Genomic DNA, 12,880 nt, shown 5'->3' on the forward strand with positions numbered 1-12,880 from the left:
TGTTATTATGTTGTTTGTGTTTTTATTCTGTAAACCACCCTTTGAGCCTTGGATGAAGGGTGGTATATAAATCAGTCAATCAAACAAACAAAGAATAAAACTGTGGCTGGCTAGGAGTGATGTGGGCGGACAGATAAGACAGGCATAGTAGTGTAGGCATTTGAGGCGAGTAAGATGGAAAGCAGTGGCAGTGGGCTTAGTAGCCTGATGTTATGTGCATTAGCTTGGCAGTAAATCCTATTGAGGCTTATTCCCGGTGATTTCAGCCGTACTGAATTCAATGGAACCAATGTATGTGATTAGTGTTGGCACTGCAATGAGCTTCAGGATTTGTTTGCAAGTAAGCACACATAGGATTGGGCAGCATGGCACCAGACAGAAGAGAAAAACAGAGGAGATATAGTGGCACATATTTCATGACTTAGTGCCACATAGCGCATGTTGTGTGCAACACTCTTGTGGTTTTCCGGAAGCGCTTTGGAAAAGCAGTGGGGGCTGGGCAACCATCAGCAGAAGAGGGAGATAATGCGGATAACTGGAATGAGGGAAACAGGGACAACTTCTGACTGATCCCATTAAAATATCCAGCTCCATCTGGCCTGATGCTGTCTTGCACTGACTGAGAACAGAACAAAGAGAAATGAACAGGAACAGGAAGCCACCTTCAGGAGGCAAAGGTGCTGCCACACCTAGACAGGTAAGTTGCTATCCTCTTTTTCTGTGGTGTGATCTGTCTTAGGTAGTCTTTCTTGAAATCACTTTGTTTAGATGCTACTTTCACATCTTGAGCACTATGAAATAACAATGTGTACACACAACAGGTCCTCTTCTGCTACTCTTGTTTTATGCCCCTAGTGTGTAATCCTTCTGCCACAGGAAATCTTGTTTTGTAGCAATATAATTCTAAATGCTCCTGAGTAAATGTCTCCTCATGCTTATGTTGCAGAAAGACTTTTGTAGTCTTTCTGTTTCTAGTTGCCCATACCAGCTTAAGCCTATTGTAAGCCTCACTATTCCCCATGCATGCATGGAGGGGCCGGCCCTCCCCAAAGAGGCAAATCTGCAAATAGCACAACTTTTTCAGGTTGTACAACCTGTGAAGCTAACAGTCAATCTAACTGGGTTAAAAACACAACTTTATTTACCTTTTTAAAATAAAAGGATAGACTCTAATAAAGAAGTTTGATAATGTTTTTAAAAGTATTATATATGACTCTATCATAAGCATACTGGAGACGCGGGTGGCGCTGTGGGTTAAAGCCTCAGCGCCTAGGGCTTGCCGATCGAAAGGTCGGCGGTTCGAATCCCCGCGGCGGGGTGCGCTCCCGCTGCTCGGTCCCAGCGCCTGCCAACCTAGCAGTTCGAAAGCACCCCCGGGTGCAACTAGATAAATAGGTACCGCTTACCAGCGGGAAGGTAAACGGCGTTCCGTGTGCTGCGCTGGCTCGCCAGATGCAGCTTGTCACGCTGGCCACGTGACCCGGAAGTGTCTCCGGACAGCGCTGGCCCCCGGCCTATAGATGTGAGATGGGCGCACAAACCCCAGAGTCTGTCAAGACTGGCCCGTTCGGGCAGGGGTACCTTTACCTTTACCTATCATAAGCATAAATGTTTCTAACAAATGTTAATTCACTGGGTTGCCAAATGCACAATTTGGCCCTAGTGCTTCTAATTTTTAGGGTTTCCAGCTTACTGAAACCATGTTTTAATTTTAACAGTATCATTAGATGCTGCACCAGTAAAAAATTGGCACGGTTGTGACCCAGCTGTGTTGTGGTTAGAGGACAGAGTGAGAAGTGGGAGAGAATGTGTGATGAGCCTTCTTCACTGCTTTGTAAACTGGTGTGGCAGAGCAACAAGTTCGTTCATAGTCTGCTTGCGAGAGGAATTATTGTGCAAAATGCTTCCTTGTTCTGGAGCTGTTTTCCAAGATGTTAATGTGGGTGTGACTTGGGTGTGTTCTGAGTTTAGTCCACCCTTTTAGATTCCAGTAGGCAGAGCAAAGCAGCATAATGTAGGGCAATTATATTTCAGTGTAGTCTCGCTGTTGAAAATCCTTCACGTATGTGACAGTGGCATAACATTCCTTAGCAAATAGAGAAACCTCTGAAGGGTGTTTCCTCAGCTGGTGGATTAATAAGGGCTGATCAAATAGGCCCTAGTGGAAGGGAACAAGCACTTGCCTAGGGCACCAGGGTCCTGTGCAACAAGTAAAAATTGTGATGCAATGAAAGTTCAGTTAATAGATCAAGTACAACATTAGGACTATTTAAATGTTAGAAACGCCCCCAATAATATGGTAGCCAGTAGAGTAGCATCAATTCTGATAGTAAAAACAACATATAATTCTGTCAGAAGACTCATAATGTCATTTATGTTCCCCTGAGAACTAGTACTTTTGTTGCAATAAGTATCCAGACAATATGCTCACATATTATTGCTTAATAATATTTAAGGCAGAAGTCTCTGTTCTACACTGCAAGAGGTAGTTAAAGGATTCTGTATTTTTTAGAAAAGCTAAAGGGGTTGTAAAACACATATCTTCTTTGAGGTGAGCTTCAGACGCACCCCCCCCCCATATTGTATCCAAGCTTGACATAATTTCTCTGGCATCTCTAGATCTAACATGCACATTATTCAGGCAGGTTTGTGTGGTTACTTCTGTGGTTACGAAGGAACACTACTCTTGTTACAGAGAAATGAAACTCTAAGTTCCATTGGGGCAAGACTTCATCTCACGTTCCATCTATTGCCATTCTATACCCTGCTGCAGGGTTATACATGCTGGCAATATCTTACCAGAAAGGCAGTTTGTCTACCATTATTAGTCTTCTCTGTAACTCACAGATAAAGGAGGCATAACATATAGAATAAGAGAACAGGAAGAAAATACGTTTAAAGAAGATTGGAAAACATTTATTGAATATATGGAAAATAATTCAGTGTACAGCTGAAAACGCTGTCAGCATTAAGATAAATTCAACAGTGTAAATAAGTTTTGATGGATGCAATAATGGAAAACAGATTGGTATAGTTTTTGTAAAATATGCGGGGATATAAGATATGTAAAATTAACCATGGAAAGAGAAGAAGGGAAGTCACTGATATCTTAAGTAGGTAAAATGTTTATTTGAAATTGTAAAACAGAAAATTTAATAAAAATTATATATTTTTTAAAAAACTAAAGTGTGTATGTACACCGGGGGGGTGCAGGGTTAAAGGAGGCATACCCTGTTGGGAATGCTCCAGGGAATGCCTGGGCAGTGATGAGGCACAACATGAATGTGAATGAAGACTGTGCCCCAGAAAGCGCTGCAAGATGCAAGGAATCTGTGGCTGGTGCTCAGGGGTTTCTTGGCAGACCAATCAATGTTGTGAGAGTTCCCACATGGTATGAAGTTTGAAAAATGCTGCACGGGGTCATATCCTGTTGTGGCTATCATTGATATTTCATAAGAAAAGGAAAGAATTAGAACGTAATGAATATTTGTTTCTTTCTTTGTTGGTTTGTTTTAAATCAAAGGAATAGTCACCAAAATCAAAAACACATAAGCTATATACATACGTACCTCTGCCCAATGTTTCAGCTGAAAAGGTTCCCGGAGTGGCTTACATATACAGTGGTACCGCTGTTTAAGAACAGTCCAGTTTAAGAACGATTTGGTTTAGAAACTCGGGAAAACCGGAAATAGTGTTCCGGTTTGCAAACTTTACCTCGGTCTAAGAACGGAATCCGAATGGTGGAAGGACACCAGTGGTGGGAGGCCTCATTAGGGAAAGCGTGCCTCGGTTTAAGAATGGACTTCTGGAACGGATTAAGTTCATAAACCGAGGTACCACTGTAATCAATTTTAAAAGACAATCCAAAAAACAAAACACAAAAGGAAAAAGGCTGAGGAAAATTGTCTTCCCCAGCTTGGATGGAGGCTAATGCTGGTACTTAAACATGCACACAAGCAGTGTGTCTGCTAATACAGTCATTAGTTTACAGCAACAACAGCAACAATTTATTTATCCCCAGCCACTCTGGGCGGCTCCCAACAGAATATTAAAAACACGACAAAAGATCAAACATTAAAAACTTCCCTAAACCGAGGTGCTTTCAGATGTCTTCTAAAAGTCAGATCATTGTTTATTTCCTTGACATCTGATGGGAGGGCATTCCACAAGGTGGGCGCCGCTACCGAGAAGGCCCTCTAAGATCAGTATCAACAAATACTATCCATAAAGCATGAACACTCTTCATGACAAAGTTGTACCTCATTTCCTGTAGATGGGTTTGCTGTTGGATTTTTCACCCGAAGGCTTGATGGCCAGTGATGGGGAGGATGATCACGAACTGGAGGCTGAATTCCTGGCCATTGTTGGAGGCCAGCCAGATCCAAAACGGAAACCAAATGGAAAAAGTAAGTGGTTGCCAGGCCCTTGTAGTGTTGTCTGTTGCTTAAGAAAGTGACTTGAGTGCTATGGAGTGTGTGACTGTGTGTATGGGGTGCATCTTGAGCCCAAGACACAATCTGTTACCCAACTCTGCAATAAAGGGGGAAGCTGCGTATAACATGTCCTTCCCTTCCTCTTTATCTCTGTGCTTTCTTTGAACTCTTGAAATATCCTGAATTTCCCATCCCTCCCATTGGATATTATAGACGGCTCTTCAGGCTGCACAAATTTCCCACTCAGCCCCCACCTTTATGCTGCTGAGCAGTGATTGTTTTGGGCTACAGTACTAGGAACTTTGTACTACTTTCTTGGGGTAACTGTCAAGAAGAGTTGGTCACCTGCTACTTCAATGGCAATGCCACAGTTCACCTTAGGCTTGGCCACCACCACCTTTGACCTCTCCCCACATCAGCATGGACCCCAGTCATGCATCTTGGGGCCTCATTGCAAGTGAGGGCACCCCTTCTCCCCCCCCCCCATTCACACTCTACTTGTGGCCTTGCCAAAGGCCTCCTTTATCATTTTGAAGCAAAGCCATTAGACACGTCCAACTACTCCCAAGTGCTTGATGAAAGAATCTATTGAAAATTTGCAAGTTTCAAACAACTAGAATCTTTTCCTCTGAGTACTCCTTTTCCCTGGTCTTCTGATGGCTCTGTTTTTTTTTTTTAATTTAATTATTATTTTTCTCCGATAAGCATTTGCAGTTGTTTCAAAACCTGTTCTGAAATCCCTTTTAGACCAATCTTGAGTTGATTTTGTGACATGTGATAATGGTCCGTTATTTGCTTTTTCTCTCTAGCTCCTTTGCCAATGGAAGCTATTGAAAGAATGGCTGCTTTCTGCATGAAGGACCTTGACGAAGAGGATGGGGTAGAAGAGGAAGATTTGGAAGATGACGACGAACTCTTGGTAAAAAATTTCTTGGAGGATACTGTGGGGAGGAGGTGGTTGGAGACTGACAGTGGTATTACGTCGATAGAGAAGGGAATTGCCAAAGTGGCGAGGCAGGAGCAGGCTAAGACGGATCCTCTGAGAAGAAGGGGAAAGCCTGCTAAATAGAGAACAGGAGGTTGTTCTGGGCACGTGGAGGAGAATAATAGAAAGCATATAAGCATTAATGAGAGAGGAGACAAAAGTGGTTTGTGGGTGCAGGAAAGACAGTTTCAGTTGGTATTATGGATCGGAAGTCGATTGGATGTTCTGGGGAAGATGTGCAGGAGAGGAACTAGGGATGGTACCAGGGCCGTCTTTAGCAGATGTGGCGCCGGGGTTCAAATATCCGCCCAGCGTCCCCAAATTACCATAGGTAGTGTTTGGGTGGCCCTTGCTCCGCACTGCCAGCCATGGGGGGGGGGACTCTTCCCCCATGCCACTGCGGGAGAGCGATCCTCGCAGAGGCCTGGGAGGGAAGTTGTGTGCCCGCCAGCCATATGGTTGGCGGGGCACAGCTTCCATCCATAGCTGTCAACTTTCAGATTTGAAAATAAGGGATCAGCAGCCTCGAAAATAAGGGATCAGCAGCATAACTGTCAACTTTCGGATTTGAAAATAAGGGATCAGCGGCCTCACCTGCCCCGGAGACAGTCTACGGGATATCTAACAATCCGGAGAAGCAGCAGGAAACGGCGCTGAGATAAGGGATTTTCCCGCAAAAAAAGGGAAGGTTGACAGCTATGCTTCCATACTAAGCCTCTGCGGGGATCACTCTCCTCCTGAGGAGGCTTGGGAGGGAAGCTGCATGCCTGCCAACCTTATGGTTGGCGGGGCGCAGCTGGTGGGCATGCGGGGAAAGGGGAGGCTGCCAGCAAAGCTGCACAGCTCCCCAACTGAGAGGCTGGTGCCCTGGCGCGACGCACCACTAAACCCTATGGGAAAGATGGCTTTGGATGGTACAGTTCTGGGTGGATGGAAAGGGGAAAGATGGGGGCAGATAAAGCTTTGCTTCAGATTTTGTCAGTCTTTCCTTGAAGACTACAAAATTTGAATGTATTATCAATATTGTTCTCTTCCATGTAGGCTGAACTCAATGAAGTCCTTGAGGAAGATGCTGAAACCAAGGATGCTCCAACACTTTCTCCTGCTCCTGTTAAGGTGCGAACCTCCCTTCCGGCTTGGGTTTCTTCCTCTTTTCTTCTTGTTGGGCACTTTTTAAATTGCAGATGAAACTGATGTTGAAGAATTTCGTTCTTTCCCTTGGACTTGTTAGCACTAGTTGATAACCCACAGGCCAGTACAGTGGTGCCTCGCAAGACGAAAAGAATTCATTCCGCGAGTCTTTTCGTCTTGCGATGTTTTTCATCTTGCGAAGCATGGTCTGTCGCAACTGCGCCTCTTCAAGCGGCTTTAAAAAAAAAAGCGCAAGACGTTTTCGTCTTGCGAAGCAAGCCCGTAGGGAAATTCGTCTAGCGAAGCAACTAAAAAACGGAAAACCCTTTCGTCTTGCGAGGCATTCGTCTTGCGAGGCATTCGTCTTGCGGGGCACCACTGTAGCCAATTTTGCAGTCTTGCTTGTAAATACAAGGGAGCAGTAAGCAGGACTTCCAGCTCTCATGTATCTCATAAAACAAAAAGCTCTGTCGAGATTGCTAAGAACGTGTGTAGTAGCTAAGGGGAAGAGCTGTAATCTGGAGAGTCCCATGTTCAAATGTTGCTTTAGTCATGAACTTGCTGGTTGGTCTTTGCACTAAGGGAGGGAGGGGAGGGAGCTAACCTGTGGCCCCCCAGAAGTTACTGTACTGCAACTCCTATATTTCCTTTTTTAATGCAATGTATTAATTTTATAATAACCACACAAAAAATCAAACCATAATTTTTTAGCTCATCTGTATATACAAACCACAACATCACCATCCCCTTGACTTCCCTCCACTCGCCCTCTCAGTTCCATTGTTTTCTTCTTATTCATGCACGTCCATAAAGCCTTATATTGACAGTCCAATTTTAAAACCTTATTCATCTCATTACAAGTGGCTTTTAAAAGTTCAACTAATGTAGAAATCTATACACAGAGCTTTAAAAATGCATTAAACATTTCCCTTTTTAAAAAATCAAAGTCCTTTCTTTCTTGGGTTTCAAATTACCTAATTTGTCCTGCATAGTTCACTAATTTATTTTGCCAACCTTCTTTATCTTCTTTGGTGGTGGCTTCTTCCTTCTGTGCCATGATGACTGAGGCTGATGGGAGTTTGGAGTCCCAACAGCAGTTGGAGGACCACAGGATAGATTCCTCAACCTTATCCTCACCCAGCTGTAATAGAGGAATGGCAACAGTGTTCTACACCACAGGGCAATTGCTGTAACGCTTAATGACATAGTGTGCATGTGCGTGAAGTGCTTTGGACTTCTCTGCAGCAGGAGTGGGCCCCCTTTTTAAACCAAAGGGAGGGCTGCATTTGCTTCTGGGCAACTTTCCCACGGCCACATGCTAGTGATGGGCAGGGACAGAGGCAAAAGCAGGCATGGCAGCAAAGGTAAATGGTAACTTTCGGTTTCTAAGCACACTCTCACACTCCTCTCTGTCTTCCATTCAGACAAACAAGAGGCGTTATTGGAATTCAAGTAGACACTTAGGGTGCAAAACGGGGCCAGTGGTGCTAATAATAATGATTTATTAAATAATAACTGTTAACTAATAGCTAACAGAGAGAGCTTTAGGGAGTCCAAATCCTTAAAACAGCCTCATGTAGTAGGTCCATAATAATAATTAAGCCTTAGGATGATAGCAAGAGAGTGCAGCTTTGACAATGAGGTAATGACTTCTGTTTTTCATACTGAGAGCATGCTCTCTGTTTCCTTCTATAAAATGATCTTGCTCCAGCTGCATTATAGTGCACAGACAGGTGGGTGTTTCTGCAGGGGAGTGGAGGGACAAGGCCACTTAATTCCTTGCCCAGCGTCTGGAACTGTTGGGGCGGGGGGCATGGCGTCAGGTGTGCAATGTCTTGTACAGATCAGCAGTGGACAAATGTGGGGATTGGGTTTGTTTTTTCCCTGGGAAAAAATGGTCTGTTTCGTGCTTTCCCAGACAAATAATACCCCTGCTGATTCCAGCAGCACGGAATCCGTTTTGCTAGAAAGACTGGCCATGTACAAAGCTGCAGCTGCTAACGCAAAGCAAGCCAACGAAAGCTCCAAAGTGCGTCGCTATGAAAGGGGGATCAAGGTAAGCCACCAGATATTCACCGAAATATAATTTTGAAATTTGGCAATCAGATCTTCTAGGTTTTGTATGAAAAACTATCACAAATTGAATTTTTTAATACCGTATTTACTCAAGTCTAATGCATACTTTTTTTGCCAAATGATGCTGCAAAAAATTGGGTGCACATCAGATTCAATGGAACATTAAAGGTAAAGGTACCCCTGGCCGTTAGGTCCAGTCACGAACGACTCTGGGGTTGCGCGCTCTTCTCGCTCTATAGGCCAAGGGAGCCAGCGTTTGTCTGCAGACAGCTTCCGGGTCACGTGGCCAGCATGTCTAAGCTGCTTCTGGCAAACCAGAGCAGCGCACGGAAACGCTATTTACCTTCCCACTGGAGCGGTACCTATTTATCTACTTGCACTTTGACATGCTTTCGACCTGCTAGGTGGGCAGGAACAGGGACCAAACAACGGGAACTCACCCCATTGCGGGGATTTGAACTGCCAACCTTCTGATCGGCAAGCCCTAGGCTCTGTGGTTTAGACCACAGTGCATCTTGTGTCTCATGGAGCATTAGACTTGAGTAAATACGCACCTTGCTACCAGCTCCTGCTTGCTGGCGGCGAGAAGCAGGCTCTGTCCGACCCACCAGTGGAGAGGTTTAAAGGACTCTGCACCTTGTTGCCGGTTCGCACTAGAATGTGAGAGGGGAGAGATGAAAGCAATCTCAGGGTCCACTCTTGATCTCTAAGCTACAGTAAGCCATTACATCTGCACTGGCCCTTTCCATTAGGGTGTAAGGAAAGAGTTACAGCCTTGGCAGACATAGGAGGCAGCAGTACCAAACATGAGGAGATCTTGTGTCTGATTAGATGAGCAAGGATGTAAAAAAAAATGGAAAGGTTTGAGCAAGAGTTTGAAGTCTTGGAAGGTAGGAGCAACAATGTGATGGATGTGAAGACTTAAAGGAAGCCAGTGGGAATTTCTTTTAAATTTTTCTAAAGACGCAGATGGAGGCTTTAGAGCAATGTGGGGGGGAAATATTTTGGTATGTGTGAAATACATGGGTTTCTGAGTGGGAAAAGCCCTCTGGAGGCATTCTCAGCTGATGAACTAGCTTGTTTCTGAAACGTGCATGTTACACTATATACATTCTTCCCTCAGACTCTGGAAAACTTGTTGACTTCTGTGAAGAAGGGCAAAAAGATTGACGAAGATGAAATTCCTCCACCAGTGTCTACAGGAAAGGTCTCAAATTCCCAGCAGCAGGGCTCTCCTTTGGAGACAGCTCCAGCCTCAGAGGTCTCCTCTGCTTTGGATGAAACTACAATTGCTGCCAATCACCTTCCTCCAGAGTCAACTCCTGCGGCTCCTGAGCAACCACCTTCTCGAGCGCTGCCTCTTCCTGAACTATCCCCCAAGCTGCCACCACCAGTACTTCCAAAACCAAAGATTTCTCCAGCTCCTCCTATGTCACTTAGATCCCCGGAGGCTCCACAAGAAAAATCTGCCGCTGTGGCACCTTCCCCTTCTTTGGGTTAGTACTAAATGCAAATATGCAGCATAAAAAAGACCAAGATGTTTGAGAGATGTTTGACAGGTGATTGGGGTAGCTGTGGAAACCCAGCCAGATGGGTGGGGTATAAATTATTATTATTACAAACACATTTCACCATGGTTTAAAGGAGGGGTTGCCTAATAATAATAATAATAAAGTTATTGTTTATACCCCGCCCATCTGGCTGGGTTTCCCCAGCCACTGTGGGCAGCTTCCAACAAAATATTAAAATACAATAGTCTGTTAAACATTAAAAGCTTCCCTAAACAGGGCTGCCTTCAGATGTCTTCTAAAAGTCTGGAAGTATTTTTTCTCTTTGACATCTGGAGGGAGGGCGTTCCACAGGGCGGGTGCCACTACCAAGAAGGCCCTCTGCCTGGTTCCCTGTAAGTTGGCTTCTCGCAGCGAGGGAACTGCCAGAAGGCCCTCGGCACTGGACCTCAGTATCCGGACAAAAGGATGGGGTGCCTTCCAGGTGTTTGTTGGACTCCCAAGTCCCATCAGCATGGCCAGCAACCGGGATGATATGGGTTATAGTCTAGCAACATCTGGAGGGCTAGGGGGTCCCCACCTCTGGGTTAAAGCCATGTTTAGCCTTGACTTGTTTTTCAGAACTGTTTTTAGCCTGGTAGTCAAGTAGGTATCACAAACAGGACCTAAACAGGGACCCCAGGTTCAAATTCTTACGGTGCTCATTGGATGGGTTTGGACACTCTACTGTCTTTCTTTCTTTTCTTTTTTTTAAACATAATTTTTATTAACAGGCCAATCATATCACATTATTTCAAATCACATTAAGTCTTTCAACCTACCTTTGATGTCAGAGAACTCAATAGGAATGGGCTTTGTGATTTCTAACAAGAAATCACAAACTGAATCAAAACCAACTGAAGTACTAGAGAAAATGGAAAAAGCTATTTTCTTTAAAAATATACAAATATCATGTAACTTTGGTTCTTTGTTTGCCCTGCCCCAATGAATAGGAGCTATCCTTTTTATTTTTCTTGCTCTAGTTAGCTGTGTTTTGGCTGGTACAATTTAGTTTCAACACTTTAAAAAGTGGTGTCACCACTTCCAGTCGCTTTGGATTGGATTGTGTGGGGGAATGACATGAATGAAGAGAAAACCCCACGCTAATACATCATGGTTAATGACTGTATTTCTTCTTTATGTCATTTGATGCTGTAACCAGCCCCGTGACCTAAAGGTGAAGGTCAGGACAGAAATTTTAACTAGAGATACATTAATTAAAACCCTATTTAGACAACCTGTGTCCCAAACATAATGGCAAGGATGCAAAGAGTCCTTCAGTTTGCTGCATGCACTCACATCACTTACATTTTGCCTTGTGTTTCTCTAACGGCTGATCCTCGTGGCAAGTTGCTTTTGAAACTGATGGGAACCTCAAGAGCAGTTTGTTTAATGCCATGTGGGATGGAGGACTGAAAAAGAATCTCACAGGGACACACAGCCCAAGTTGTTCTCTGGATCCCAGTCTGTCAGATCGCTTTGACAGGGATGTGCAACAGCATGTTCTGCATCACTGTCTTGCTAGTGGTGATCTCTGTTAGCTGCTCTGGGAGCCTTTTTGACTACAGAACACACTTAAAATGCTTTGCAAAATCTGCTTCTCCTCAGATTCCAAAAGCTCTAGTACCCAGGTGCTGCTGCAAGCCAGACAGCGGGAATACAAGCTGGCTGCTCTGCGGGCTAAACAGGAAGGCAGCATTGAAATGGCTACTAAGTACTACCGCATAGCCAAGGTAAGTGCACTTCTACAGCAAGACAGAGGTCCTTTTTGCAAGAGGTCAGGAAAAACAGTGGTCCGTGGGGAGAACGATCGTCACCAAAGTTGCTATCCAGTGGCGTAGCGTGGGTTGTCAGCACCCGGGGCAAGGCAAGTAATTTGCGCCCCCTAACCCGTGGATTTGCGCCCCCTAACCCGTGGATTTGCGCCCCCTAACCCTAACCCCCAGATGTTGCGCCCGGTGCGGCCGGCCCCCCCTGCACCCCCCACGCTACGCCACTGTTGCTATCTCTTTCTGCAGACCCTCGCAAGTGTCCCTATTTTCCAGGGCCATCCCTGATTTAGAGAAGCTGTCCCGATTTCTGATTTGATCCCAGAATGTCTGGCTTTTCCTTGGGATGTTCCTATTTTCATTGGAGAAATGTTGGAGGGTGTGGAGTTATCCGACCCCAGAGCTGTCTGAAAGCAATCCTGTATAGGGAATTTATACAAGTAACGTTTATGGTAATGTTTTTCAGAGTCTTGACCCTCTTTTAGCATCTGTGGGTAAAGGAGAGGCGGTGGATCTCAGTCACCTGCCTCCACCTCCAGGTAAGAATAGTTGGGTCTTCCAAGTTGTGTCCCCTGTGCATGAGCTTTGGTTCTCTCCATATCATTTGCTACCAAACTTCCTTGTAGAGATATGGCACACCAGTTCTACTTGTAGTAAAAAGCAGGTAGAAGTGCATTGATTAATTCCATAATCTGAAATAGCTAGCTAATCCAAAATGTAATCCCAGTTATATTTTATGAGTTGAAACTCTTGAATCAGATGTTTCCTGTCTTCCCAACCTGAAACACATGCCATTACAAAAATTCTAGAATAATCCTTGCGGGACAGTCACTCCTGATTCAGGTAACTAACAAGACTTCTGGTAGTAATAATAATAATTTTATTTACAGTGGACACGGGTTGCGAACGTGATCCATGCGGGATGCACGTTCTCAACCC

At 44.6% G+C, this 12,880-nt stretch overlaps 1 protein-coding gene across 1 annotated transcript in view; it reads left to right on the forward strand.

The window, feature by feature from the left end:
- The window catches only part of CC2D1A (coiled-coil and C2 domain containing 1A), a 50,573-nt gene that overhangs the window by 1,117 nt on the left and 36,576 nt on the right, over window positions 1–12,880 (forward strand). Inside the window, 8 exon segments of the mRNA XM_082205594.1 lie at window positions 589–697; window positions 4,274–4,406; window positions 5,243–5,352; window positions 6,460–6,534; window positions 8,468–8,605; window positions 9,749–10,121; window positions 11,781–11,905; window positions 12,408–12,480. Coding sequence (XP_082061720.1) covers window positions 641–697; window positions 4,274–4,406; window positions 5,243–5,352; window positions 6,460–6,534; window positions 8,468–8,605; window positions 9,749–10,121; window positions 11,781–11,905; window positions 12,408–12,480 — 1,084 coding nt within the window. The 5' untranslated portion in view covers window positions 589–640.

Source organism: Podarcis vaucheri, assembly GCF_965113315.1.
Source record: "Podarcis vaucheri genome assembly, chromosome: 17".
Taxonomy (NCBI): domain Eukaryota; kingdom Metazoa; phylum Chordata; class Lepidosauria; order Squamata; family Lacertidae; genus Podarcis; species Podarcis vaucheri.